Below are 27,041 nucleotides of genomic sequence, written 5' to 3' on the forward strand. Positions count from 1 at the left end.
TATCTCTGCGTATCACCTGAGGCTAGTCACTGCACTGGGTATATGTAAGGGTTTACAACCAATTTAAGTCACTGAAATAAATATTCAATCAGAGACATCATACTTACAACTTCTTCTGTTTTCATCCTCTTATCTTCACTTTCCTGTTACATCAGTTGTGAAGTGTCTGCAGCCCCGTACACACTACTAGATTTGTTTTTTCATTCAGCCCAGCGGGTTGAATGAAAAAAAGACTGACGGCTTCAATTGGAGGTGCTGTACTAACATTCCAATGTTAGTACAGCGATCTACCCACTGTGCTTTTGTGTTCTGACAGGGGGAAGGCTTCTTCACCAGAACGCTGATCGGGAGCCAGTCTGCTGACCTTTTTTGATCATGCACCTTGGACAAAAGCCAGACCGGCTGCCATACACACAGACCAAATGTCGGCTGGTCTCTATTGAACCGGCCGATGCCGCCCTACATTCAGCCCATGTGTACTAGGCTTAAGGCAGCCAATACATGAGTCCGTTTTTTTTCAACCAGTGGGTGTGTGAATGGGGGAATCCTTCCCACTGAGCTATTGTATTCTGACAGCGGGAAGACATCCCTGCCGTCAGAATATACTGATCAGCGCTGCCTGCTATAGTCTCAGGTTCTGATCGAGCAAGGAAAACCCGACGGGGGTTGTACAGAAGTCAATTGGTAGATCAACCTCTGTACAAACCTCCCTGCCCACACATGAATCGAAATCCGTTCAATCCCTTCTGCACCAGCCAAATTTGGATCAATGTTTTGGCTGCCTTAAATATGACAATGCAGCCCAGAAGGCATCAAAGTTGTACTTGATGCACTCACTAATCAGCACTTAGTAAATGGCATTCATTAACAGAACTTGTCTGACATTCCACCTCCTCTCTACAAGAAATCAGTGGTAGGGCAGTCATGATAATGGGTGTGGCTGTTACTCAGCTCTGCCAGTATAGAGCACTAGAGTTTGGAGCCAGAAAATTGTATTTTAAGAAAAGGTTTAAGACATTTTGAAGGAAAATCAAATTCAAATCGTAATGTGGGAGGAAAGAATCCTAAAACGGTAAAAAAATACCAAAAGTAAACCAAGTCTCACAGGCAGGACCCTGTAGATGAGGAAGATGGGGATCTTAATGTGCCCAAAAATAACAAGGTACAAATTATAAAATTATACATTTTATTAAAGGCAAGATAGTAAAAACAGCACATGAAAATACAGTATCTAAAGGTGTATTGCAGCACATCCTACAATGCAATGGATCAACGCGTTTCACCCATACTTGGGTCTTCCTCAGGATCTAGATTTGTAGCAATCTTTCTCAAAGAGTATATATACACCCTCAATAAAAACCCCAAACTACATCGAGCACGCTACAAAACCTATAATGGTATACTCAAGTGTACAAAATGTATGCGCAGGAAGGAGGAGCTACACAGGCCCCCCAAACAAAAATGCAATTAAACCATGGGTGCGAATACCACAGGGTTCCAAAAACATATAGCTACCAAATATCAGCTACATGTCCAATACAAGAAAAAGATTCATATCATTATAATGAAGAATCACACTGTTCAGCGTCCATGCTAAAAGCAAGTTGGCCAAAAAGGGTTAGGGGTTTAGGGTTAAGGGTTAGGGTTTTGACACAGGAAATGGGTCATGGACCCACCCCAAAGGTCAGGAGGTGTGGACTCGGAGGTCAAAGGTCATAGCTCCACGTACTGCTGGACACAGGGAGCGGCGTAGGCTCATAATATGGTAAAAAAAATACATAATACTTCAGTTGGGTATTGGAGTGCAATATTACAGACTTTACTACTTTTACAGAACATATGTAAAAAAAAAGTACAGTATGTTGCCATCTGTCATGAAAAGACAAGTAAAAGGTTTCATTTGGTCTGACATTTTAGCTGGAATTATTGGAAGTTCGTCGAATGCAAGAGGAAGAGGAAAGGAAGCGTAAGCCTCCCACGCCTGAATTGAGTCCAAAGCTTTCAGAAGAAGAATCACCGCAGCAATGGTAAGAAATTTACACATTTTGCTGGCTGCCAGTAACTTTGTGTATCAGCACTGATATCTGATGTGTCTTTATTTTTTTTAAAGGGATGGAAAAGAAGAACAGATTTCTCAGAACGGATTACCATCTGACCAAGATTCTCCACGGGTTAGTTACCGATCACAAACCTACCAAAACTACAAAAACTTTAATAGCCGAAGAGCAGCCAATGACCGGCAGTGGTCTGGACTGTGAGCCTATCAACCTTGAACACACGTATCTAGTGCTTATCGCACTAAACTGATTAAAAACATGACGCTAATAATGTTTAATAATCTAGATATCATGTTTATCGAACTTTACTAATGGCAGGTACTATTTGTAATTTTATGTATTTGCTAGGTATGCGCAGGAATTTTTTTTTTTTTTTTTATCCTTAGTAGATGACAGCTACAACCAGGGTATAGATTTAAAGTCACATGGTACGGTCAGGTTCACTATAGATCAGCCCCCTTTGTATGTAAAATCTGGAGGCGAGTGTACAAGTTGTGCGATTGTGGTGTTTTATTGTTTTCATGATCTCCCTAACTATTGCTGCTCTACATAAGTGCAAGTGTGACGTCACATATTGCTTGCCAACCATGTTTCTTTTGCTGGTCATACATGTAATATTACCATTAAAGGATCGATTCTAGGAAAGAGCCAAATCTTTTAAAAATCATGGCTCAATCAGACATTTTCTTGTAATGTCTGGGTGGAAAATCTTACCAGTTGAACTAAATTGTTCTCTTTACTTTTTTAAAGGGATAATTTCAGGATTGAAGAGTGTTTGAAACAATCCAATCTGTGATTTTGTCATATGTATGTGTATGGCCAGCATTAATTAGAACATGTATACTTTGAAAAGGGAATACTGTGAAACAAAGTTTATGCAGCAGATTCATGTCCTCTATTGACATTTCCAGCTATGGAGCTGGATTAACATTTAATCAAACAGAGCAAAGAGTTTATAGTTACCAACCAGCCGGCTGTCATTCGCTTTAGAGTAAGAAAGGAAGAAATAGCCATGAATCTTCAGAAAAGTGAAAAATGATTAATTACTCATGTGGAATCAAATAAGAGTGCCATACAAACATTTTGAGAGTCCAAAGTCTTTTAGTAATTCATCCAGTGACAATAGGAAGAGGAAAAGGTAGCCGACATCTTTCAGGGACCAAATATCTCTTTATCAGGGCTTAAAGCCTTAACCCTTGTGGGTTTTTTTTTTTAAGCAACAAACATGTTATACTTACCTGCTCTGTGCAATGGTTTTGCACAGAGCAGCTCGGGTCCCATGCCAGCCCTCCTGTCTCCGCCCTCTTGCCGTGTCCCACCACAGGAAGCCGCTTGCTCTGGGTGCACCCAAGCAGGCGCGCTCCCAAGCCGTGGTTCTGTGTGTCCATTCCCCTGCCCCCTCTGTCTCCTGATTGATTCCCGCTGCTGCCAAAAGCCAATCAGGAGTGCAAGTCCCCAGAGAAGCAAGGCTTGAGATGGGCTCAGGTAAGTATTGGAGGGGGGGGACTGCTGGACACAGGTTTTTTTTTTTTTTTGTTTTTTTTTACCTTCATACATAGAATGCATGAAGGTAAAAAAAACCTTGTGGCTTTAGGCAGAAGGTTTTTCCAATCTTAATGCATTCTATGCATTAAGATTAAAAATGTGTGCAGCAGCCCCCCTAATACTTACCTGAGCCCCATCTCAATCCAGCAATGTTACACGAGAGCCTTGGTTGTCCGGGAACTCTCCCTCCTCATTGGCTGAGACAGCAGCGGGAGCTAATCAAAGTCAATGAGCAAATGAAGGGAGAGAAGGGGCGGGGCCGAGCTGCGGCTTGGTGTCTGAATGGACACACAGAGCAGCGGCTCGGCTCGGGTGCCCCCATAGCAAGCTGCTTGCTGTGGGGGCACCCGGCAGGAGGGGGAGATGAGGAGTACCAATCAGGAACCTGAGAAGAGGAAGATCTGGGCTGCTGTGTGCAAAACCTTAGTGCCGGGTCACACTTGTGCGATGCTGGAAGGCTGCGAATTCGCAGCCTGTTCCCGCATCGCAAACGCACATCTGGCAGTTCACACTGCCATATGCGATACACAGGGGGTGTCAATTAGATGTTAACGACACCCCTAGTTTGATCGCATATCGCAATGCGATCTGACAGTTCGCACAGGATCGGATCGCACAAGTGTGAACCACTGTGCGATCCGATCCTGATGCGGCTGAAAAAAAGGGTCCTGTGCGTCTTTTGTGCGGGTGCAGTGAGAATTTAGCCATACAAAGTGTATGGCTGAATTTGCACTGCACATCCGATCTCATGTAATGAAGGAGCAGTGCGCTCCGATATTACATGCGATCGCCGCACACGCTATAGTGTGAACCGGCACTTATACAGGTAAGTATAACATGTTTGTTATTTTAAAACAAAAAACAAAAACAAGACTTTAATATCACTTTAAAGCATCTGTTTAGTGGCCTCAAAAATGCTCTGAAACCGTTAGGCCAATAACACCAGAACCACCAGTGATTACCCGTACCAGAGTCAGTGGCAAAGTGCCTGCCTGTTCAGAGCATTTTTGAGTCCACTAAACATCTTGATACTTAGTTTAAGCCCTGATAAAGGAAGATTTTCTGTCCCCCGAAGCACATTGACTGCCTTTTGCTGTCTTATTGACACTGGTTGAATTAATAAAATAAGAAAATAGTTTGGCACTTAAATTTAGAATAGTCAGATTCATGAATGGCAAAAATGCATTGGGAAATAGTTAGGCATTCCGTCCTTAGCAGTGAATCGGAATCATATCTCTAATTCTCTGGACGTATGTGTTCTAGTAGCTATGAGAAACCGCTCCATCGTTTTATATAGATAACACCCTTAATTTTATTAATGCCCCAGTAGCATAACTTAGATTCTAACATTTAATTTAACTAAAAAAAATATATATTTATACATATCTTATCTGAATGTGTTCATAAAGTAGTTTATACCTCCAAGCCATAGAATAAAGTGACGCAATATACATAATTCCAAGTAAGTTTTACCATTCTTGCACAATCAACAATATGGAGTATATTCGTTTCCCATTAACCTTATTATTTAATATAGTGTTACATTTAAGTTAATGTTCCAAGCTTTTATAGCATTTAAATATATATAATTTAAAGACATTTGAAAAATGTAACTAACAAGTGAAATTGAAAGAAGGCTTTTATCTGTTTATTTCACTGACCATTGTGCAGGTTCGATTTTATGTTCTATTGCAGCCTTTCTCAACCTTTTTAACCCAGAGGGACCCTCGAAATCTTTTTCAAGTCTCAGGGAAACCCTTCTAAAAATAATTATATCTACAGGTCCTAGTTAATAGCGTAATCATAATTTTCAAGGAAAAATACAATAAAGACAAAAAAGGTAGACTGTTAATATTATAATGCCCCCCTTACATTAGTGGCCAGTGGAGAAGACCCCCCACTCCCTTTAGTATAAGTGTGCCCCCCATATTGATGGTCAGTGAAGAGATCCCCCTTCTCCCTATCCTTTACACTAGTGGTCAGTAGGAATGTGCCCTCTATATTGATGATTAGTGCAGAAAGGTCATTAGTGTTCAGCATAGAAGGGCCTCCTACATTTATGGCCAGTGAGACAAGGGAGCAATTACACTGGCAGACAATTGGAGGAAGAATGGCCTTTACATTAGTGGTTAGCGAAGGAACCCCTAACAACCCTTGGGGAAACCCGGGTTTATAGAGGCTGATCTATTGAGTGCCTTCTGCATTTCTGGAAAACAGAAGAGGAAAGGGTAATGTGTGTTTTGTTCCATAGATGACTTTGTTGAGTAGTGTTGGTTTGTATTCTGATGATGTCCAAACAGGAGAACCTGTACATGAGATTGTACCTGAAGAGCCGCAGTCCACTCAGTTGGTAAACATGTGTAACTTTTGTGTCCGAATCCCTATAAACATACCCAGATCAATTTTAAAGGGAAATTGTTCTTTGAGAACACCCCTTAAATGAATTATCACCATTGGATCCTAAATCGCTGGTATTTGAGCACTTTGATAATTCCAACAATTGATTTGATCAATTGATAATTTCATTTATTTAATTTTTATTTTATTTGATTAATTTCAGTCATGTCTACATTATCATTTGTTATTGCCATATCTGTCAATGTGGTTATTGGCCTTTCTCAACTATTTTAAACCCAGGAGTACCCCTTGACATCATTTTCAGGTCTCAAGGAAACCCTTCTAAAAATAATAGCTTAAGGTCACAGTACATAATATAATCAGTCAGTTAGAATTATGAAACAAATATGACGACAAAAAAGGCAGACGGTGAAAATTGTAATGCCCCCTCACATTAGTGGTCAATGGAAATCCCTCAACCCCATTACATTTTTGGTCAGTAGAACTGTGGCTTCTATATTGATTGTCCGTAAAGAAAGGTCTCTTTCATTTGAGAATGGCCTTTTACATTTGTGGCCAATGAGACAGGGGATCAATTACACTGGTAAACAGTTGGAGGAAGAATGGCCTTTACATTTGTGGTTAGTCAAGGAGCTCCTAGCAACCTCTAGAGCAGTGATGGCAAACCTTGGCACCCCTGATGTTTTGGAACTACATTTCCCATGATGTTCCACTACACTGCAGAGTGCATGAGCATCATGGGAAATGTAGTTCCAAAACATCTGGGGTGCCAAGGTTCGCCATCACTGCTCTAGAGGAACCCTTTGGTTCCACAGAGCCCTGGTTGAGAAAGGCTGATCTGTTGAGTGCCTTCTGCATTGCCGGAGAACAGAAGAGGAAAGGGTAATGTGTGTTTTGTTCCATAGATGACTCTATTGAGTAGTGTTGGTTTGTATTCTGATGGTGTCCAAACAGGAGAACCTGTACATGAGATTGTACCTGAAGAGCCGCAGTCCACTCAGTTGGTAAACATGTGTAATGTTTGTGTCTGAATCCCTATAAACAGACCAGGGTTAATTTAAAGAGAAGCTGATTTTAAAAACACCCCTAAAGGAATGCTCACCATCAGATCTTAAATCACTGGTATTTGGGCACTTGGATAATTCCAACAACTGATTTGACTTTGATCATTTCATTTATTTAATTTTTATTTCCTTTGATTCTTTTCATTCATGTCTACATTATGATTTGTTATTGCCACACTTCTGTATTCTGTATATTGGTTTATCTTGGTTTTCTCAAACTTTTTACCCCAGACGAAATAGTTTCCAGGTCGTAGGGGACCTCTCTTAAAATTAATTCAATGGTCAATGAATAGAATGCCCACCATTAGAGTGCTGGTCACAATGCCACCAAACAGAGAAAAAGATCATTGGTGGTGTGGCGATGGCTCTGCCAAGGGACGCTAGACCCGAAACTACTGTATGTAGCCACCTTCAGCTGGGAGGTTAATTGGCCACAGCTGAAGGAACTCTTAGCAACCTTTGGTGGAACCCTGGTTGAGAATGACTAGTTTTTTTGCTGCCAGCCTGGGAAGGCTATCATCCCATAAAGAATTAGAACTGCTCTTTCTGGTACTACCATGCAGGGCCAAGACTTGCATAAAAGTAGTATATTTAGAGTGGGTTTGAAGAGCCGTATTTTAAATTCAATAACATATTGAGATGCTGATGGCCAATCCTAGACTTACTGAGGTGTCGCCAGTGTAACTGCTGTTTTCAATTTGGTATTATGGCAAAACTGATCATTAGAACCAGCTTAGGTTATCGATCAGCCTTGTAGAGTCATTCAGCTTGAGATTTATAGCTCCGTTGAAGGAGAAGCAGTTGAGTTGATTTGAATTGATAAGCCCTGGCCTGTATCAATCGATCTGGAATCAATTGCCAGCATCCCGGAGTGGTTTATTAATTCCTGGTTTTAAGGGTTAGTGCAGGGGTCTCCAAAGTAAACTTTCTAAACAAAGGGCCAGGTTACTGTCCTTCGAACTTGAGGGGGGCCAGACTGTGGCCAGTGGGAGTAAACAATGCCCCATCTTTGGTATTGGGGGGGGGGGGTTGTAATGCCCCATCATTGGTATCAGTGGGAGGAATAGTGCCCCATCATTGATTTCAATGGGAAGACTAATGCCCCATGGTTGGTGTCAGTGGGAGGAATAGTGCACCATGGTTGGTGTCAGTGGGAGGAATAGTGCCCCATTGTCGGTGTCAGTGGCGGGAACTAACTATGCCCCACTGTTGCTGGCAGTGGTGGGAATAATGCCCCAAGGACCGAATAAAAGCAAGCAAAGGGCCCCAATTTGGAGACCTCTGGGTTAGTGCATAGCACTGTAACTCTGAGCAATGTTCTTATACAGGATTTTTATAGCATCAACAATTTGCACAGCACTTTTAATATAAAGGTAGAGAGTACAGGTACAATATATAAAGACAAGAGGGTTCAGAGAACCTCGCTCGTTAGAGCTTACAATCTGAAAGGGAAGGGAAACTGATACGAAACCTAACAGTGTGGATGAGTTGATGGTAAAAGAAAAAAGTTCTAGTCATTTATGAAGTTTTGAAGGAAATACTGTACTTGTTACCCATAGCATTTATTTTTTTTCTCTCTTGTAGTGAGAGGTGGTTGGTTGGGTGACATGGCCAATTTTTCTTTCAGGATATATTCATTTGGTCGTGTTTGGGAGTGCATGTAAATTAAAAAGAAAGAATGATGTTTTGAAAGAATTTGATTTTCCTGACTTGTACTCCTCCTCATTGTTCTGTTCATGTCAATTTCAATTATGTTACTTCACATTTTATCCCACATTTCTTCATCTAATTTATATTTTTCATTTCTTTCCTAATGGTCAGCATCAGGATCAAAGTCCTATAACAAATGTATTCTATCAGTTTTTTTCATTTTCACAGCGCATGTCATTTCCTTCTGTCATGAAAGGATTACGTAGCAGCTTATTTATGTTTTCAGCGCTTCCCAAAATTGGGTCTCTGTGCCTTTTTGTCAAATTCTTTAGAATAAAATGGATTGATTCTACCTAAGAGATGATATATAATTTATAAGAATATATTTTATGTAAATTGCCTTAACATCACATTAGGTAGCCGTTTTGTGTAGCAGACCAATATGAGAATGTGGCCCCTGGTGTCCCTAGAGATGGGTAAAAGTAGACCTTCCTATGTTCCCATAACAACCAAATGGCTATGAAAAGGGTGGGATGGGGGCTTGATTCGTTTCTGAGAGCCAATGGTTTTGCCTGCATTAAGATTCATTTAATAAATGTTGCCCAATAGCTTGGATAATGGTATGATCACTGGTTCCTAATGTTGGCCATACACCAGCAAAATTTGTTTGAAATGTTTTTTTCTGGAACATGCTTTACTTTTTTAATGACTTGTTTTTACACTAGAAGTTAAGGGGTGGTAAAACCTTGTGGCTGAACCACATTTTTGTGAGTCATCAGCTGGGTGTGTACTAGGGATCGACCGATTATTAGCAAAGCCGAAATATCGAAGGCCGATATGCTCTTTCCCCGATATATCGGAATCAGCCACCAAGGTGGCCGAGATTGCCGATATTTCGGAAAGTGCTTGTACCGGAGTGATGGCTGCAGTTAGAGGCTGAGAAGCCTCTTGGCTGTCATTACAAGGAGCGGGAGGTACGGTATCGGCAACGAAAAACCAATATCGGTTGATCACTAGTGTGTACACATGCTGTGGACGCAATGCTTTGCTACACAGCCGTGGCAGGAATTACACACCCTGTCACCTGCCCTGTGGGACCCACCCAAGTGAATAGCGCTGCTCTGCAAGTGCCGCGCATGCAGTGTGGGATTTATGGAGTTAAAGCAGCCTTTGAGGCGACGCTACAATGCCTTTTTACCACCTATCGAATGCTCTCTGAAAAGCGATCCAACTGCGACATCAAACCACGTGTGAATGAGCCCTAATAGTTAATAAGGTTATATCAAAAACCGTTTTCAACTGTAGTGACCAGAACCTAATGGAGAAGAATGGAAATTGTTTTATCGAACAAATAAAATTCTAAATGTTTACACTTGTGGTTGGGGGGGGTGGTGAAAACCTGTGGTTGAGCCACGTTTTTACTGCTACCCCTTAAGTTGCAAGGGCAGCAGGTGGGGGATATACACATGCTGCAGATCCCTAATCCACAACACAACCCCCTCCCTCCTGACGCTTTCTGTGGCTATCACTGCTCACCAAACATTACCCATTCACCACCGTAGATCACTGTAAAAAGAGCCCCAGTTGTTGCCTTCATTCGGGAAAATTTGTACTACTTGTAATGCCCATGAGCATCCCAAAATCAAAAGCTGCATTAAAAAGTCCAGCATGAAATTTTCAGGGTTTTCTATGTGAAATTTGTTGAGTTCAGCGAAGGCTCTGCCAAACAATTTTTCTGAATTTCCATACGAACCAAAATTCTGCTGGTGTATAGCCAATGTAAGGAACGGATAGGCTGTGAAGAGATCATTCTTTCTTCGGCCCACAAAACGGCTGCCTAGTGTCTAGATATAATGTCAATAATGCCTTAATATAAATAGATTTTATTTTATGAAATAGATAATTTAAATATTTGTCCGTAATTTCATTTTTAAATATTTGTTCCGTAATTTGTTTGATTTTTACATTTCAACATGTGTTTTGCCAGGAAAAATATATATAAAATATATAAAAGTACTAAAATCTCTATAAGTAATGGGTGCAGAGACTCCAATCTGTCCATTGGTTGTAGTAGAGCTATGCACCTATACAGCACATGTTGAAGCCTTGCCAGCAGCCATCATACTGCATGTCACCTCTGATCATACCTAGCACCATGACAGCGAGTCACTGACGTGATCAGACTAAACTAACCTACATCCATGAATGAAATCATCATTGTGTGTTTTACATCCTTAAAAGTTTGTTTCACTGTTTGTGCTTTTATTTTTGTTTGCATGCTTCAAGCATGTCCGATTAAAGTTTATTTGCTTGTTCATTTTTAAATGTTTAGTGCGTTTGTGTATTATTGTTATATGTGAGCTTACCTTTTCTTTTGTGCCGTTTTTGTTAACATTGCTTGAGAAGACAATTTATAATCTGACCCCACCCCCTGCAAAAAAAAAAGAAGGGGGGGGGGTATTTATCTGTCTTAATGAACTGTCTGTGTTGCTCGAAGCAGCTAATTAGTTACCCATTTGTTCTTAAACCTACATTGGGAAATGCTGTGACCCAGCAAAGTCCAATAAAAACAAATTGAAAATATACATAGTGATAGTGGATAAAATGGCAGCTGTTTAAAATGTATCTATAGCTATTTTTTTATTAAGTTTTGGATAGATTGGGGAAGGATTGGAACCCCTGTCCAGTTCTACTGATATCTGGGGCTCAGAGCTCTTTCAAACAGGCAGCTGAGGGAGGTAAAAATAAGCAGGCAGCAGTTTTACGGCCCCCAGGAATGCTAACAATACAATAATAACCTGGAGTGTAGGGTTTGACACGTGGCAGTGCCTATCAAAGTCGCCTATTGAAGTCAATGTGGCTGTACTACAACCTGCCTCATTGGGGACCGCTCACAATTGTTGCGTGGTCCTACAATTCGGCAATTAAAAAAAAAAGGAAAAACAAAAATATTCAGGAGGCAGCAGTAGCACCTCCTGAACACCGGTCAGCCTCAGGTATACCACCTTCTGAAAATCGATCCACTGTGGATCATTCGGAGGTCGGTAAGCACATTACCTGTGTGAAAGAGACCTCAAGCTAGCCATACACTAATAGATTTCTTTGGTTCAGCCCATGTGCTCAGCCAAAGAAATCAGATTCCTCCATCAGCACAAAAGGTATAGGCAGACAAATCTCCTCAGTCAGGCTATTATATTCTGTCCACTGCTAGTGCCAGCTGTCAAAATACCTGAATCTGATTGGCTGTTCAGTTGTCTATTTTGGGTCTGGCTGCTTTTGAGTAATTGGCTTTTGGCGAGCCAGCAGGGTCATCCACTTCCTGTACGACATGTCGGCAACAAGGTGTGTATAAAAGTTTCTTCTCGTTTATTTCCAAGGAGTAAAATATTCCATAAAGCAATCTTTACCGTTTAAAAGACGACTTTACTCATAGCGGAGTTATCTTTTGACTGAAACGCATTAGCGTTGGTTGCTCTATGTAATATTTTACTCCTTGGAAATAAAGAAGAAGAAACTTTTATACTCCCCTTGCTGCCGCCGACATGTGATTTGTGGATGTCTATACACAAGCAGATGAATACTGCTAGTCTGGCACTGTGATGTTGAGTCTTGGGAGCTGCCTGATCAGGTTGTAGCACCTTATTCCCCTTTCAAACAGGGGAATCCGTCAGGCGGACTCCGTTTTCTCAGCGGGGGATCGATCCGCCACTGAGCAGGCGGGTGGCTGCTCTTTCTCCGCGCTGTGTGCAGGGACAGAGCTGTCAGGTCCCCGTTATTCTCTATGGGGGAATCGAATGGGAACGGACCGTCTGTCCGTTCTCATCTGATCCGCTGATGGGGTTTCAATCCGTCCAGATTTGACGGATCGGATATCAGCAGACATGTCTCCGCTGACCTCCGATGCCCCATAGAGATGCATGGGGCATCTGTTCAGATCCGCCTGAAAAACGGACAGGCGGATCTGAACGGTCCACCTGTGTGAAAGGGGCCTTAGAATTTCGGCTTGTACCTCTGATTCCAGCTATAGAAAGATTTCCCCTCGCTTTCTGTTTTAGTGATGTTTTTTTTTTTTTTTTTTTTTTACCCCTAAGTAAGGAGAACTCTTCTCAAAAGCAAAACCGACAGAAATAAATTGGTAGGGTTTTATTAGATCCTTTGTCAGATTTATATTGTCTGTTTCCCTGATGCAGATTTTCCTATACTTCCTGTCTGGTTTTAAAAGTGTCCGTAGAAAAAAAAGTGACAGACAGCAGTAAATCCTGATGGTTCTAATCTCCACTCCATCCCAAACTGGAAAAAAAAAAAAAAAAAGTTTTGGCTTTAGATATACTGTAGATCTTTGTGTAATTCCACACATTAAATGACATGCAGGGCCTTTTCCCCCAAATCATCTTCTAGAACAGCACATGATAGGCTCCTCTTCCAATATGAACAGGCAAGGCATCACCAAAAAACACTGTAAAAGGAGGAAGTCCCTCTGTGGAACTGGTCAGTAAAGTCTCATTCTCAGGAGCGATGGTGTATAGCAGGAACTGGCCATTTTTTCTGGCGTCTCAACTTCTGGATGAGACGTCCTAATGTGACAGGCATGTCGGTAAGCCTCCCTAAACGCAGACCCCATTAGCACCAGCAGCTGTGTCCGTGCAACTGCTGCATTCTGATAAACTTCAGTGTGCCAGCTCATGCTATATGGGCATCGTTGCTCGTGTGATCGGAGCCTTTATGTGTCTCCACTCCACTTTATGGGGCCCACTTACTTTTTAGTGCCCAGGGAAGGTTATTTGGGTTAAGCTTATATGGAGGTTTTTTGGGGAATTTCTTTTTCTACCCAATGAGCTCTCAGACTAACACTCTTGATGGCACAGTATGTTGGAGTTGGGTATAAGCCTAGAATCTTCACTCGGGCCCCTGGGTAAGCCATTGTGCTGCTGTGACAGCAGTGGTGTTGGACGCCCAGATAGGACATGTCCACATCGGTCTGTACCTAGTGCAACAGAGGTTTGGATCAGACCATTGGCTGATCTGAATGACCATAATTGACTGTTGTGAAAACATTAGCCAGTGGGGAACAGACTTTAAGCCAAAAAAGGAGTCTGAAGACCTGCATGGCACCAACGATCTGCTGATCACTGGTGCAATGCTTGACAGGCTCCAAAAAATAAATAATAATAAATGCACATTTTTTTACCTGCACAAAAAATGTGCATTTTTTATTTTTTTTTTTAAAAGGTGAACTTATCCCTTAAGTTGTATCTTCCCTAAGTGGCCGATGTATAATGGTCTGTCTTGGTATAAGGATGCTATTTTTATGTAGGTTACCTTATTTTCTCCAAAAAAAGCAGAAGTAGAGATATCCAGGAAAAAGTTGTTTTTCCATTTTTTTTTTTTCTCCTTTACCTTTTTTATGTCTTGATCCATGTTTTACTTAGTAGTGGAGCTTTCCTTAAAAGTTTTTTGTTCAGTTACCTGCTGCCTGGGTGTATCTGCCTGGTAGAAGTTTTATACTCCCACTGGGGCAAGTTTAAGGCTGATTTTATGAAGTTTCCTAGCCCATTGTGAGGGCCTTCTTAGCGGGATTTAGGGTCTTCTTTCACTTGGGAATGGACAGTAGAAGGCCAATTTTGTTTGCAACAGTGGCTATGGGGACTACGTGCAGACATCCTTGCTATATACCTTTACAGGGGTAAAGATCTGTCTTACAGGATGTCTGCAGCGGTAATGGTGCTATTCAGGGGCAGACTGGCAACTTTCAGCCCATGGGGAAAGCACAAACCAGAGGCCCATGGTGCAGCGACTCGGCCCCCCTCCCACTCTCCTTCTTCCTCGTCCTCCTCCTGACCCCCATTCCAGGCTGAAGCCCTGCTCCAGATACTCTCTACTCACCGGCTGAATTTGGGTTTCCAGCCTGGCCAGCAGGGGCGGTTGCGGGGAGCTGGGACAGCTCGGTTGGGGCTGGCCAGGGGAGGAGAGTCTCAAGTGAAGCATGGAACCGGCCTCCTACACAGTGTATATCATCCATGCTGGGGAGGAAGGCCTGCGCTCTGTCCTTGTCTTCATCCCGCACTTTAGTCTTCATCCCACACTCAGTAGGTCATTGGCAGAGACGTTTTACTTCTCTTAACCAAAAATCCTTTAGGCATGTCTGTGGCAGAAGCGGTGCAGCCTTTTTACAGGACATTAGGGCGGCCCAGGGGGCAATTGCCCCCCTGCCCCCTGGCCCAGTCCTCCCCTGGTGCTATTCATATTATACATTGGTCTGAGAAACCTATAGTTACTCTTGCCAGGACCCTCTGGTATGTTCAGTTATGGTTTGGAGGCTGTACCACTTCTTGTGTACTGTTTATCCCGTTACTGTATTTAGGTTCTGCTTACCTCTTGCCTTTAAGGGTGCTCCAACTCATGGCTGTATGTTCTTCTTGAGCCAAAAAGTGGGCCCAGTAGATTTCTTAATTACCCTTTTACATTGTTATAGACTAATGGTTTGATTTACTAGAACTGGGGAGTGTGAAATCTGGTGCAGCTGTGCATGGTAGCCAATCTGCTTCTAACTTCAGATTTTGCACTCCCTAGGTTTAGTAAATTAAGCTCTAAGTGGCTTGTGTGTGTCCTTAGTTCGTCAAGGCCTCAAGTCCTGCGGAACTTTGTACTAGGTTAGCCAGGAGCCAATATGTGTGTGTTGGTTATGTACTCAAGTTTTATTTTTTCCTTTTGCAGTGTAGGTCTCTTGCATTTTGGTTTTAATATCCCTCTCTTGAGTGGATCTCATACCTGAGGCCATCTGTAATATTCATGGTCTGCACTTTGGGAAGAGAGCTTTCCTGCTTTTTTCTTTTTTTTTTTTTTCTCCTCCCTAAAGTAGTAAGTTCTGTTATCCTCTCATGTGCTGTCCCTGAAGACAATTTGGGAAATCCAGAGTTAAGACTGGTAACTTTTTTTTCCCAGGAGTCTTCCAGGACAGCAAGATTCCTACCCTTGTGTTATTATTTTTTTTTTTTTGAAGAGACAAGAACTCACTGCTCAAGGTGGTGTAATTGCCTGATTTTTTTTTTGTTGTAGGTGTTTTGCTTCAGATTAGGTCCTTCGGTTCTCTTTTATAACTGACCAGTTTGGCAGAGGGACTTCCTTAAAAGTGTTTTCGTGATGCTTTTTCTGTTGTAGGGGTAACCTATCTCTTATGTGCTTTTCCTGGAAGACTCCTGAAAATACAATTACTGTTAGGTTTAAATAAAATCTGCTAATTTTCCCTTCTATAGTGGAAGATCAGTTGTGTGTTGTCACTGATTGTAACCAAGATATTGAATATTATCTGTCAGGACTTATACTTTATAGAGTAATGCCTCGTACACACGCAACGATTATCGGCCGACCAAGCGTCCGACTTTTGTCCAGAGTGGTGTTTTGTTGGTTGGAATGTGCCTAGACTGCACACGAATTTTCTCGGCCAACAAAAATCTACTTCAGAAGTGATGCCATGTGTTGGTTTACGTTCCGTGTGTTTTTTCTTCTCTGAGCATGCCCAGTCTTGCTCATCAGATTTTTGTCTGCCGAAATCTGTACTGACTGATGGAAAATCGGCCGTTGTGTTGACGGCCAACAAAAATTGTATAGCCTGCACACCAGATTTTTTTCGGCCGAAAAGTCAGAGTCGGTTGTCGGAAGCATCATACTAACAAGCCGAAAATCAGCCGATCGGACGTTGGCCGAAAATTCACGGCCAATAATCGATGCGTGTGTACGAGGCATTAGGAAAGACTATTTCTGATTGGTGCTGTGCACACAGGAGCATCTAGTGCCAAAGTACATGATGATTCACTTTTGTAATCTGGTGAGCAAGTAAGGATATTGGAAGACAACTCAGAGGTACTCTTTGGAATGGCTTATATATATATATATATATATATATATATATATATATATATATATATATATATATATATATATATATATTTATTTTGCAGCAAGGAAGCATAATAATATATTCAGCTGCCTCAGACTTCTCAGTAAGAGTTCAGATAAACAGGAGATTGTTAAAGCAGTAGGAAGGTTCCAGAAAAAATCCAAAATGTTGGGCCCCTGGGAGCTTTTCCATAATGTGCAAATATGCACAGATTATTTACACATTATAGTACACTTACGAATGAAAGCGATCTTCACCAGTGCGATGTCCATGTTCCCCTCCATTGCCTGTGCTTCCATTTTCACCCATGCTTTTTCTAGGTTCATAGTCATTGAGCATCTTTATTGGCCGAGATGATGTAACCCCCACACAAGCACACAGGCATGCTACTGCTGACCTCTTCTTCTCAAAATGCTGATTGCCTAGCTTTGATACTCTGACTCAGAGACTAGTTTGCAGCTAAGGAGTTGCAATTTCAATGAGACTTGCTGCATGCTTGCTCCAGCGTTTTAAGAAAAACTAGATACTCTTGCAGCCAACGTATAGGTTTCCTTAAAAATAATATAGCATTGAGTTGAGCCCTAACATCACCTCCAGCTTATTGGTACTCATTTTGCAAATTTTTACTTTTTTATTTTTTAGAAATGCTTGATAGATCTTTGGCCCTCACAGTTAGTATGCCCAAATAGCCAAAATAATTTGTGAAGGAAGGAATCAGGAATTTACAAGTCATCCATGTAGCTTTAGAGACTCCTCTTGATAACTTTGTCTTCAGATCATAATTGACAGGTGTGTGTGTGTGTTAGGATGCAAAACTAAATACAAATAAACACCATTTTTCATTTAAAAAATATTTTATCTGTCCAAAATGAATCCCATTCACCCAAACAGACATAAATTAGCAAAGTTCTTCACAAATCTATTACAAAGTATATGCAAGCAGTCAGTTGATCGAATCAGTGTAGCGAAGGCCAATATAGTGATATCAAAGATAGGCATATCACACGTGTTTATAATATTACTCATTTCTGATAAAAAAAAAAAGCAGACATTCCTTGGCAAACGGAATGTCTGCTTTTTTCCAGTCCCCTGCCTATCCCAACACAAAATGACTGTAAATACTTGCCCCGCCCTCTGACGTTTCCGGTAGGCATAGGAGCTGGGATCTCGAAATCCTATGAGAATACACCTTAGCTGGAAGATACTTTGACATCGCCTTTACCTTCCCAAAGTTTTGGAGGCCAGAGTCGAGATGAGTAATTTTTTTTTTGGGAGGGGGGGGTGTATAGCCTGTTTAAAAGGGGCTGACAGAAAAAAGCACACCATTCGCTATGGAAGGTCTGCTTTAATTTATAGACACACACTAGTTTGGCCAACGTGGCCCTTCATTTATCAAAGAGTAAAAAAACCTGTCTGTCACCCAAAGCAACCAGAAACTAAAAGCTCCTTCAGGCACATTGATAAATGTAGTCTAGAAATGTTGTCCTTCCTGCTTCACAAGTAAACCATTAGCGACAATATTTGATTTGTTTTCCTTATTATAGTCATGCAAAGAGGGAAACCCCCCACAATTAAATTGGTTTTACGGTAATCATTTAGCAGCCACCAGTCAATGGTGCTCCATTAATTTTTTTCTTAGATTGGTACTGGTAGGAAATGTATAGGTTTTTTGTTCCATCTTGAAGGACATACAACACATTTAACAATAAAGTCCCCAAAGTGTTTATTTTATGCCCATCATTTGATTCTAAATTGAGTTTCCCTACTACTAAAAACTCCTTTTAGCCAGTACTTGAGTTGTGTACTTCTCCATGACTGTTCCAAGTCCTAACATTATGTGCTTACCTGTTGTTTGTGCTGTGATGCCATATTAGCCGATCAGGTGAAGGATGTGTAAGGGCAGTCAACCAGCCTTTCCCATATTGAGTCTTGAATTGTATGAGCCAAGTCCAAGACTTTCCAGCAAGCTTTCAATAAAGACTTCCATTTTCGTCTTGCTGCCTGCTATTAATCACTTAAGCAGCATTTTGAGTTTTCCAGTGTAAACTAAAACTTTGCCCCTGTTAAAGACCTTTCCATGTAGTAACACAGTGAAGTTCCCCTCCCCACATTTGTCCTGCATTTTTCCAAGGAACTTTAATTTAGATCTCTCTTGAAGTCCTACCTGCAGGTATATTTAGATCCATGGTGTACCATGACCCAGTTAGATCTCAGAGTTATGGCCTGTACACACGCACCGATTGTCGGCCGTAAATGTTCGGCCAACGTCCGATCGGCCGATTGTCGGCTTGTTAGTATGATGCTTCCGACAACCGACTGCGACTTTTCGGCCGAACAAAATCTGGTGTGCAGGCTTTAAAATTTTTGTTGGCCAACAAAGAACGGCCGATTGTTCGACAGTTAGTAAAGATTTCGGCCGACAAAAATGTGATGATCAAGACTGGGCATGCTCAGTGAAGAAAAAACACACGAAAAGTAGACCAGAACATGACATCACTTCTGCAGTTGGTTGTTGTTGGCCGACAAAATTCGTGTGCAGTCTTGAGCACTTTTCAACCAACAAAACAGCACCGGACAAAAGACGGCCGAACCGTCGGCCGACAATCGGTACGTGTGTACGGGGCTTTAAACTCACCTTTGCCATACATGACTTGGCATTTACTTAGCAATCAATTGGCCTTTTTAACATAGAGGAGCCCTTGAAATAACTCGTGTTTCATGGATCTCTTGCCAATAGTTTCTATGTTTTCATTTTACAATACATTAGCCTTGTGGTATTTGGAAGAATGCTCCTCAAATTGGTGGTATTCCGGGAAAAATGCTTCATACATTGGTGGTCTTTGGGAAGAATGCTTCCCTTAGAGATTGCTAAAAAGATTATTGGGAATTGTGATTATATCTCCGAAAGTCAGAAATTGCTCTTTGTTCAATGAACCCTCAGAAACCTCTGGAGGAACCCTGGGTTTCCACGGAACCCTGATTGAGAAAGGCTGTCTTAAAAATACTTCAGTTAGGAATTCTCGTTTTCTGTAGAAGAGGGGTGCCGAAAGAGCAGAGTTGGGTGAGAATTGTGCAGAGTTTAGGTGTATTGCAGTTGTGATAGGGTTATTCATGGGCTGTTTATCTTCTTGGCGAGCTCCATTGGACCTTTTTAGCCCAAATAGGCTGACATTTTGCTTTAGCACTAAGCTGGTAGAAAACGTAGAAAAAGTAGAAAACTTCTAGTAACAATCACTGCTGAAACTTACAGTGGTGTCCCCAATTAACTGATTATCACAAGCAAATCTTGATCATATTGCTTGTCTAAATCAGACCTTAGCTTGCTAATAAAGGGCCAACAGGGTTTCCATTTTTCATCCAGTGCATGAAGGAAGGGGTCACTCACGTTACTACACAACAAAGGTTAAAGTTTAGTTTAGCCAGGAGAACACCCTTAAGCCATAGCTTCATGCTTCTTGTCAGCAAAAACTAGAACCGACTGTGCTTGTAATGTACTAAACACAGTGAGTAGCACACAGCTTCCAATAACTTGCTAATGGCACACTCCAGGCTGCGACAGTGATACTAAAAGGCAAAATAAATATAAAATAGAGTATCAGTGTTTTATCTGTAAAGAAAAATTATTAGGAATCCATAACATAAGAATGGCTCCTGAGGAGGATGTCTCCAGCTTGACCAATCAACTGCTGGAAAACGTGGCTCTCTAGACCGTCTTGGTCACAGCGGGCAGCAAGCAACATGACCAGCAAAGCACGAGATGGGCAAGGCCTTGGTTCTGTCTTTGTTTTGGGGGTAAATAGCCGTGTGGTGTTGAGTGATTGTACTGATTTTCTTTTGTCCCTTCTTAACATCAATCCAGTTCAATTCCATAATGACCAACAAAGTAACTCATGGTATCAACAAAATTGTGTCTTACTATACTTAATTTCCCGTCTACTCTCCTAAGAATCCAACCTAACCGGGATGGTGGTTGTGGAAATGCATGGTGTTAATTCCATTTTAATCTTTGCATGTATTTTTGATTTTTTTTTTTTTTTTACTTTTGGTAAAAAAAAAAAAAGAGCATTTTCAGAAACTTGCCAGTGACCAATCCGTTTCTGACAATGCTTGTGAAGATCTGTCATACTGTAATGTTTATCAGGCAGTTGGGTTTATATATTGACAGTACGAAGGACATGGTTTGCAGAAACCCCTAGCAAGCAATCGGAATACTTTCAGCAATCAATCAGTAGTGTTGTTTAAATTTGATTGCTTGCCAAGGGTTGCTTCACCCTGTTGTCCTTGGCGCTATTATTTTAAAACCTCAGAAAGGCTGCCATATGCATTCCTGTCTGAGCATTCATGATAGCTTACTGTTTAATAAATATAACTGATGAAAGGATTGAGGTACAGCTCTAATCTAACCTCACTTTTGACTCTGTTTTTCCTGTCTACACTAATCATATTGATACATTTAATTAAATTTCCTTACTGTAAACTGGTGTCTGGTGGAAAAGCAGATTTGCTGTACCTCACTCTTTTCTCAGGGGAGCTGTTGGCAGCTACATTACATGGCTTGTGCCCAGCCATCTTGATTTGCTGATGGTCTAACGGCATTTATATCATATGTGAATGACTTTGTCCTTTGATGGTCCTAGATGGGTGAAAACGCTGAAACCAATGAAATGGTCAATGGATCCACTGAACAGAGATCAAGTTCAAAAGAATCCAGCCCTATTCCATCGCCAACTGCTGACCGCAAGTCAAAATCAGGAATGCAGCCGCAGACTGCCGCCACATTACCCGCCAAAACGCAGGATATTCCTTCCGCTCAGTTTGAAGGCATCCTACATCGTAAACATGAATGGGAAACACACAACAAAAAAGCCTCAAACAGGTACGTACAAGATGGCCTCTTAGGCAAACCGCAAAGTTCATTAGTGCATTATTTTTGGTTGCAACTTGGATCAAACCAAAGCTGTAAATGTGTATGGGGGCATGTGATCGCTCAAGACTGAATTACTAAGGCCGCGGCCATACATGGTGCAAATTTCTTTTCTGCAACCACGGCTTGCAGGAAGGAAATTCACATGACTCCCCCCATCAACACAAATAGTGCTGACAGGGAAATCAGCAATTGTGGTCTTCTCCCGGCAGGGGGTGTGGGCGGGGGAAGACAGTGATTATCGCTAGTGGCTATAGCAGCCCCTTTCGATAATCTGAAGCAAATCTGGCAGGCTGGTTGTACCCAAGTTTATCGAACAACTTGATACATTCAGCCCATTAACGGTTCGAATCTTGGTTGGTTTCTGCTGAACCAGCCGAGATTCGAACCGTGTATGGCCGGCCTTAGTTACACATACATATATTCCAAAACAAGTTTGAACACAGTTACACTTACTTAGTGAAGAGTTCCTGTTCCAAAGTGTCAATTACCAAGTCATTTAGTAACCAGTCAGAATTCATCTTGTAGTTGTCTGAATGAATCCTGATTAGTTGTTGCAAAAGAAGAACATTGGGCAAAACCTACTTCTAAAAATGCTCCCTCCTAACACCTATTCTAACTAACCTGTGTAAGAAAGAGCTGTATACTTATCTATGTTCAGGCTGCTCCGGTCACATGATCCAACTCCCATGTGTCAGCCAAAGGCAGCTGCAGAAGAGAGAACACTCCTACAACAGCTAGTAATGCCTGGGAGTGGTGACGTCACCATGGCTTCAATGGCCTATCTGTTGTCGGCGCTCCCTCCCCTTTCCCACGCAGCTGCTGGCTGATACAGAAGACCTGGATCACGAGATTGGACAAGAGCAGCCTAAAAAAATAGGTAAGTATACAGATCGATCTTACACAGGTTATTCAGCATAGTTGTTGGGGGGGGGGGGGGGGTTTAAAGAGTAGATAGGTTTTGCCTGGAATTCCACTTGAAACATCAAGATTTATATCTTAAAAATACAACATTGCCATATTTCAGAAGATAGTTATGACATCCCTTCTCCTTAAAGCCCAAATCCAAGCATCAGATTGTCCCCCTTGAGGTCTATTCAAGCAGTATTTTTTTTTCTTTTTACTTGCCTTTTCTTTAATATCTTCTTTCTGGGGACTCGCTGGATCCTCTTCCAGTCTTCCGGCCAGTGGGTGATTCTGGATGACAGAGGGCTTCTCTAACATGATGACATTATCTGGCTCTCTGTATTGATAAATTGTGAGTGTAGGTGCTGTGCTTTGGTGGAAGGACCATGAAGTCATTCCTTAGTCTTCCACGTTTAGTTATGCCAGCCATCAATAAACCCCGGAAGCCTGAGGACATCTTGTGACTACGAAGAAATACTGCATGGGACTGCTATGGATTGCAGTCTGAGACAATTCCTTTTTTTTTATCCCCTCCAGGGTGATATTAAAAACAATAGTTAGGCTTTACATTAAAAATAAAAAAAATTGTCATTCCCTTTATAAACGTTCGAAGATTATTTTATTTATTCCATTATGACACCTGTGAATCTAGAACTGCTGTAGGTTTGTCATAGACATCTTAAATAGAAAAACCGAATATGTATTATATATATTTTACATTCTCAAGGTTCCCTTGGAGGTTGGGTTGTGTTATTTGATTTGCTGATTTGTTTCCTGTAGGTCTTGGCATAATGTATACTGTGTGATAAACAATCAAGAAATGGGATTTTATAAAGACTCCAAGAATGCAGCTTCCGGTATTCCCTATCACAACGAAGTCCCGGTGAACCTGAAGGAAGCCGTCTGTGAAGTAGCCACTGACTACAAGAAGAAAAAGCATGTATTCAAGCTGAAGTAAGTGGTCTGCACTCCACTTCCTCTCAGTGTTCATTCCTCATATTTTTGTCTATTAGGAATCTGAGCAGCTGTTGGTAAATTTATATCCATAGTTAATGCATATGTTTCAATTGCAATCATTAAAATTGCTTGCTTTACATTTATTTGTATCAGATGACACTACTGTCTGCTGGTCTTTATGTAGCTGTTGTCTTGTAATTCAGGCTAGCTGGTTAACTAAAGGTTTAGGGCAGGGATGTCAAAGTCTATTTCATTGTGGGCAGCGTTAGCATTATCGTTGCCCTAAAAGGGTTGTTGTATCTGTAAGACTATATAAATGTATCCAGGGCTTTTTTTTCCTCAGTGAATAGGTGCAGAACTGAATCAGGTCTTCAACCCCCTTCCTTTACCGAACCACTGTTTAGGGGTGTGCTATGTACGGATTGCAGAGTTCAGAGGTGTGCTATGTACTATAAGTATAGTTTCAGGGGTGCCCTATGCACATATTGAAGAGTTCAGGGGTGCTGCAAACAGGGTCCAGAGTTTAGGGGTGCTGCAAACAGGGTCCAGAGTTTAGGGGTGCTGCAAACAGGGTCCAGAGTTCAGGGGTGCTGCGAACAGGGTCCAGAGTTCAGGGGTGCTGCGAACAGGGTCCAGAGTTCAGGGGTGCTGCGAACAGGGTCCAGAGTTCAGGGGTGCACTACATACAGGGTGCAGAGTAGGGGTGTGTTATGCAGTGTGCAAGGTTCATCTCTCTTTCACAGGCTGTCCACATCTCACTTGCACCCCTCCTTGGCTTTAACCGCTGCACCATTCCCCCCATTCCCTACCTCTGCCCTCCTTTCCCAAAAGCTGCATCTCATCTGCGGGCTTCTAGTACCTCTTGGGTAGTGTAGGTGGCTCTGCTTCTCTCACTGGCAGGGAGATTGGTCGGCATCTGTGCACCCGGGCACAGAATGGGGATCCCAGTGCAGCTTACCATGTGATGCCCTAATCCTACACTGCACCTGCATCTCCCTTGTCCCCGCCGTGAGTGCAGGTATCTGTGAGAGCTGCCAAGAGTAAAGCTGTCCTTATAAACTCAGAAGGCTTCTGTGTTTACAAGTGACAGTGGTGATTAGGAAGCAGAGGGCGAGAGCTGGAGGTGGCGGAACTCCCTATCGCCACGTTCTGGCTGAAAAAAAAAAAAGAATGCTAGGGTAACATGAAATGGCCTGAGGGGCTGCATTCGGCCCACGGGTGTTGTGTTTGACACATGTCGTTTAGGATAATTTACCATCAGGTCCTGTCCACCATAGATCTGTCTCAAGCTAGAACTTATACTGGCTTTCATGGTGAACACTAGGAATATTGAGTTAATGGCTGGCATAGCCTTCTCACTGGGCTGCTGCGTAAGAGTCAGTACATTGTTCCAGGGCATCACTGCTGGCATCCGATTTAAGAAAAAAATAAAATGTAATTATTTACCAATTATGTTGTGATCTCGAAGCTGTTTTTTTGTATAATGCTGTGGAATCAGATTAATGATCATTTATAGCCCTGTAAATGAGCAGGTTGGCAGTTATTTGATTGTAATGGGTGTGTTCTGTTTTATAATTACAGACTGAATGACGGTAATGAGTACCTCTTCCAAGCCAAAGATGATGTAAGTACCCCCCCCCCCCCCCCCTTACACCACTGATCATTTCAAAGTGAAAACCATTAGGCTTGTTTTTGAAATGTTTAGCAGACTCCGTGTGATTTCCCCCGACAACCAGTTGGCTGCAATGTACATCTGGCCATACACTAAGCAAAATTCCGTCGGTGGGTGGTCTTGTCAGATCAGCTTCCCCTGAAACCTTTGATTGAAAAATATAAGAGCTTTGGAAAAATTGTCGGCCAAACGGTGCCTACATCCAGTCAGGTGCAAACTCTGTCCTGGTATTTTGGAATCTGAAAGCACCAGCTGTCAGGGTACAGTAGCCACAGCAGGAGATTCATCCATACTTCCATCAGGCCGCAGGCTGAATTAAAACAAATCTATGGGTGTGTCACCGGCTTAAAGTTGAACTATAGTCTTGCTATCAAAAACTGTGTGCAGGCAGACTCTGTATTGCGATCAATGTCTCTTCTGCAACAAAAGAATCCTAGCTGCCTGCTTGCAGTCTTCTTTGGAATGGACACTGAGCTGTGCAAGTGCAGCGCGTTTTACATTCCAGCACAGCGCCTGTGTGCTGGGAAGACTACTACTGTGTGCAAGCGCAGGAGTGATGTCACCCGGCACTGGCCAGTGACAACAGATGAAGCCTGGCACCCGGAAGAAGCTGGGTATAAAATGTTGGCACTGGCGATGGACTTTGGACCTTTGAAAGCTAGGGAAGTATTGCCGAGTTTAGCCCCACTTTAGGCATTTTTTTCTAGCCAGCATTAGATATGTTAGAAATCATGGGCCATAACTCCTCAAGCTGAAGTTGAACTTAATATGCAAACTAGTGTGTAAGGTATTCTGAAATGACATATGACATAATATTGCCTGGGAAGCCACTTTAGCATGCATTTTAAGTGCTCCTGCAGCTTTATGAATCAGGGCTAAGGACTGACACATTTATGCCTTTGGAATGTATAATAGTGGTATTACTAATCCTGGCACCTTTGGGATCAGATGGGCTTGGAGCCAGGGGAGTCTTTTAGTTCAGAGAGATCACTGCTGTGTGCCACCTTCTTTGTTGCGTCTCAGCAGTTTAGTGAGCAGTGACCATGCGGAATCCAGTTTCAGTGCCTGGCTATTTTTGTAACAAAGCCAAGATAAAGGGCTCTCTACTATTAATGACTTTAAGCAGAATGTGTGGTTTTATCCTGCCCAGTGGTTGGAACGAAGTGCCCCGATCAATGTGAGCAGCCATCTTTGCAGTCGGACGTGTTGGGAAAACAGGTGTGTAGGCCCTGCAACCTTCCCACATAACCGCTCCGCCTGGTGCTCAGACCTCGAGGCTGACGACATCTCCAACGTACCAGAAGAAGTAAAGGGATAGTCGGCACTGAGGATGACAACCAAAAAATTGTTTCTTTATTGAAACAGCCTACGCGTTTCGGACATTAAAGAGGTTGTAAACTCGTATAAATTATTTTTTTTTTTTTTTACACCCTGCAAAAGAAAGACATAATGAGCTAGTATGCATCGCATATTAGCTCATTATGCAATACTTACCTCAGAACGAGCCCCCGCCGTGCCGCTCACTCACCTCTATGACGGGCGACATGTCTAGTCGCCCGTCTTCCGGGATCGCGGCATCCGGCCATCTGATTGGCCGGAGCCGCGGTGACGTCACTCCCGCGCACGCGCGCGGGAGCCAACGGTCACGGCACGGGGCTCTGAAGGAACGGCACGATCGGCCGTTCCTTCAGAGCGCATGCGCCAGTGACGTCACTGGCGACATGTAAGGTAAATATCTCCTAAACGGTACATGTTTAGGAGATATTTACAGTACCTATAGGTAAGCCTTATCATAGGCTTGCCTATAGGTACAAGTTGTAGAGGAGGGTTTACTTCCTCTTTAACGTCTGAAACATGTAGGCTATTTTTACAGCGCCCTACGTGTCTTTTTAATAAAGAAATACTATTTTTTGGATATCATCCTTAATGCCTACCATCTCTTTCCTGATACTCATATGTGTACTATGGTGTCTATAGTTCTAGTGTACTTGCCCAGTAGTTATGCGCTCAG

General features: G+C 42.2%; 1 protein-coding gene across 5 annotated transcripts in view; it reads left to right on the forward strand.

The window, feature by feature from the left end:
• The window catches only part of SPTBN1 (spectrin beta, non-erythrocytic 1), a 344,310-nt gene that overhangs the window by 315,522 nt on the left and 1,747 nt on the right, over window positions 1-27,041 (forward strand). For 2 of the 5 annotated variants that reach the window (XM_082249276.1, XM_082249277.1), the window contains 6 exons: window positions 1,918-2,027; window positions 2,111-2,171; window positions 6,866-6,964; window positions 21,209-21,447; window positions 23,182-23,355; window positions 24,940-24,982. In XM_082249276.1, the coding sequence (XP_082105402.1) occupies window positions 1,918-2,027; window positions 2,111-2,171; window positions 6,866-6,964; window positions 21,209-21,447; window positions 23,182-23,355; window positions 24,940-24,982 (726 nt within the window). Of the gene's footprint in view, window positions 1-1,917; window positions 2,028-2,110; window positions 2,274-6,865; window positions 6,965-8,845; window positions 8,873-21,208; window positions 21,448-23,181; window positions 23,356-24,939; window positions 24,983-27,041 lie in introns of those variants that run through there. The other 3 variants (XM_082249278.1, XM_082249279.1, XM_082249280.1) reach the window with 3 other exon arrangements.

This window comes from Pelophylax lessonae, assembly GCF_965119305.1.
Source record: "Pelophylax lessonae genome assembly, chromosome: 3".
In the NCBI taxonomy this organism is placed as follows: Eukaryota; Metazoa; Chordata; class Amphibia; order Anura; family Ranidae; genus Pelophylax; species Pelophylax lessonae.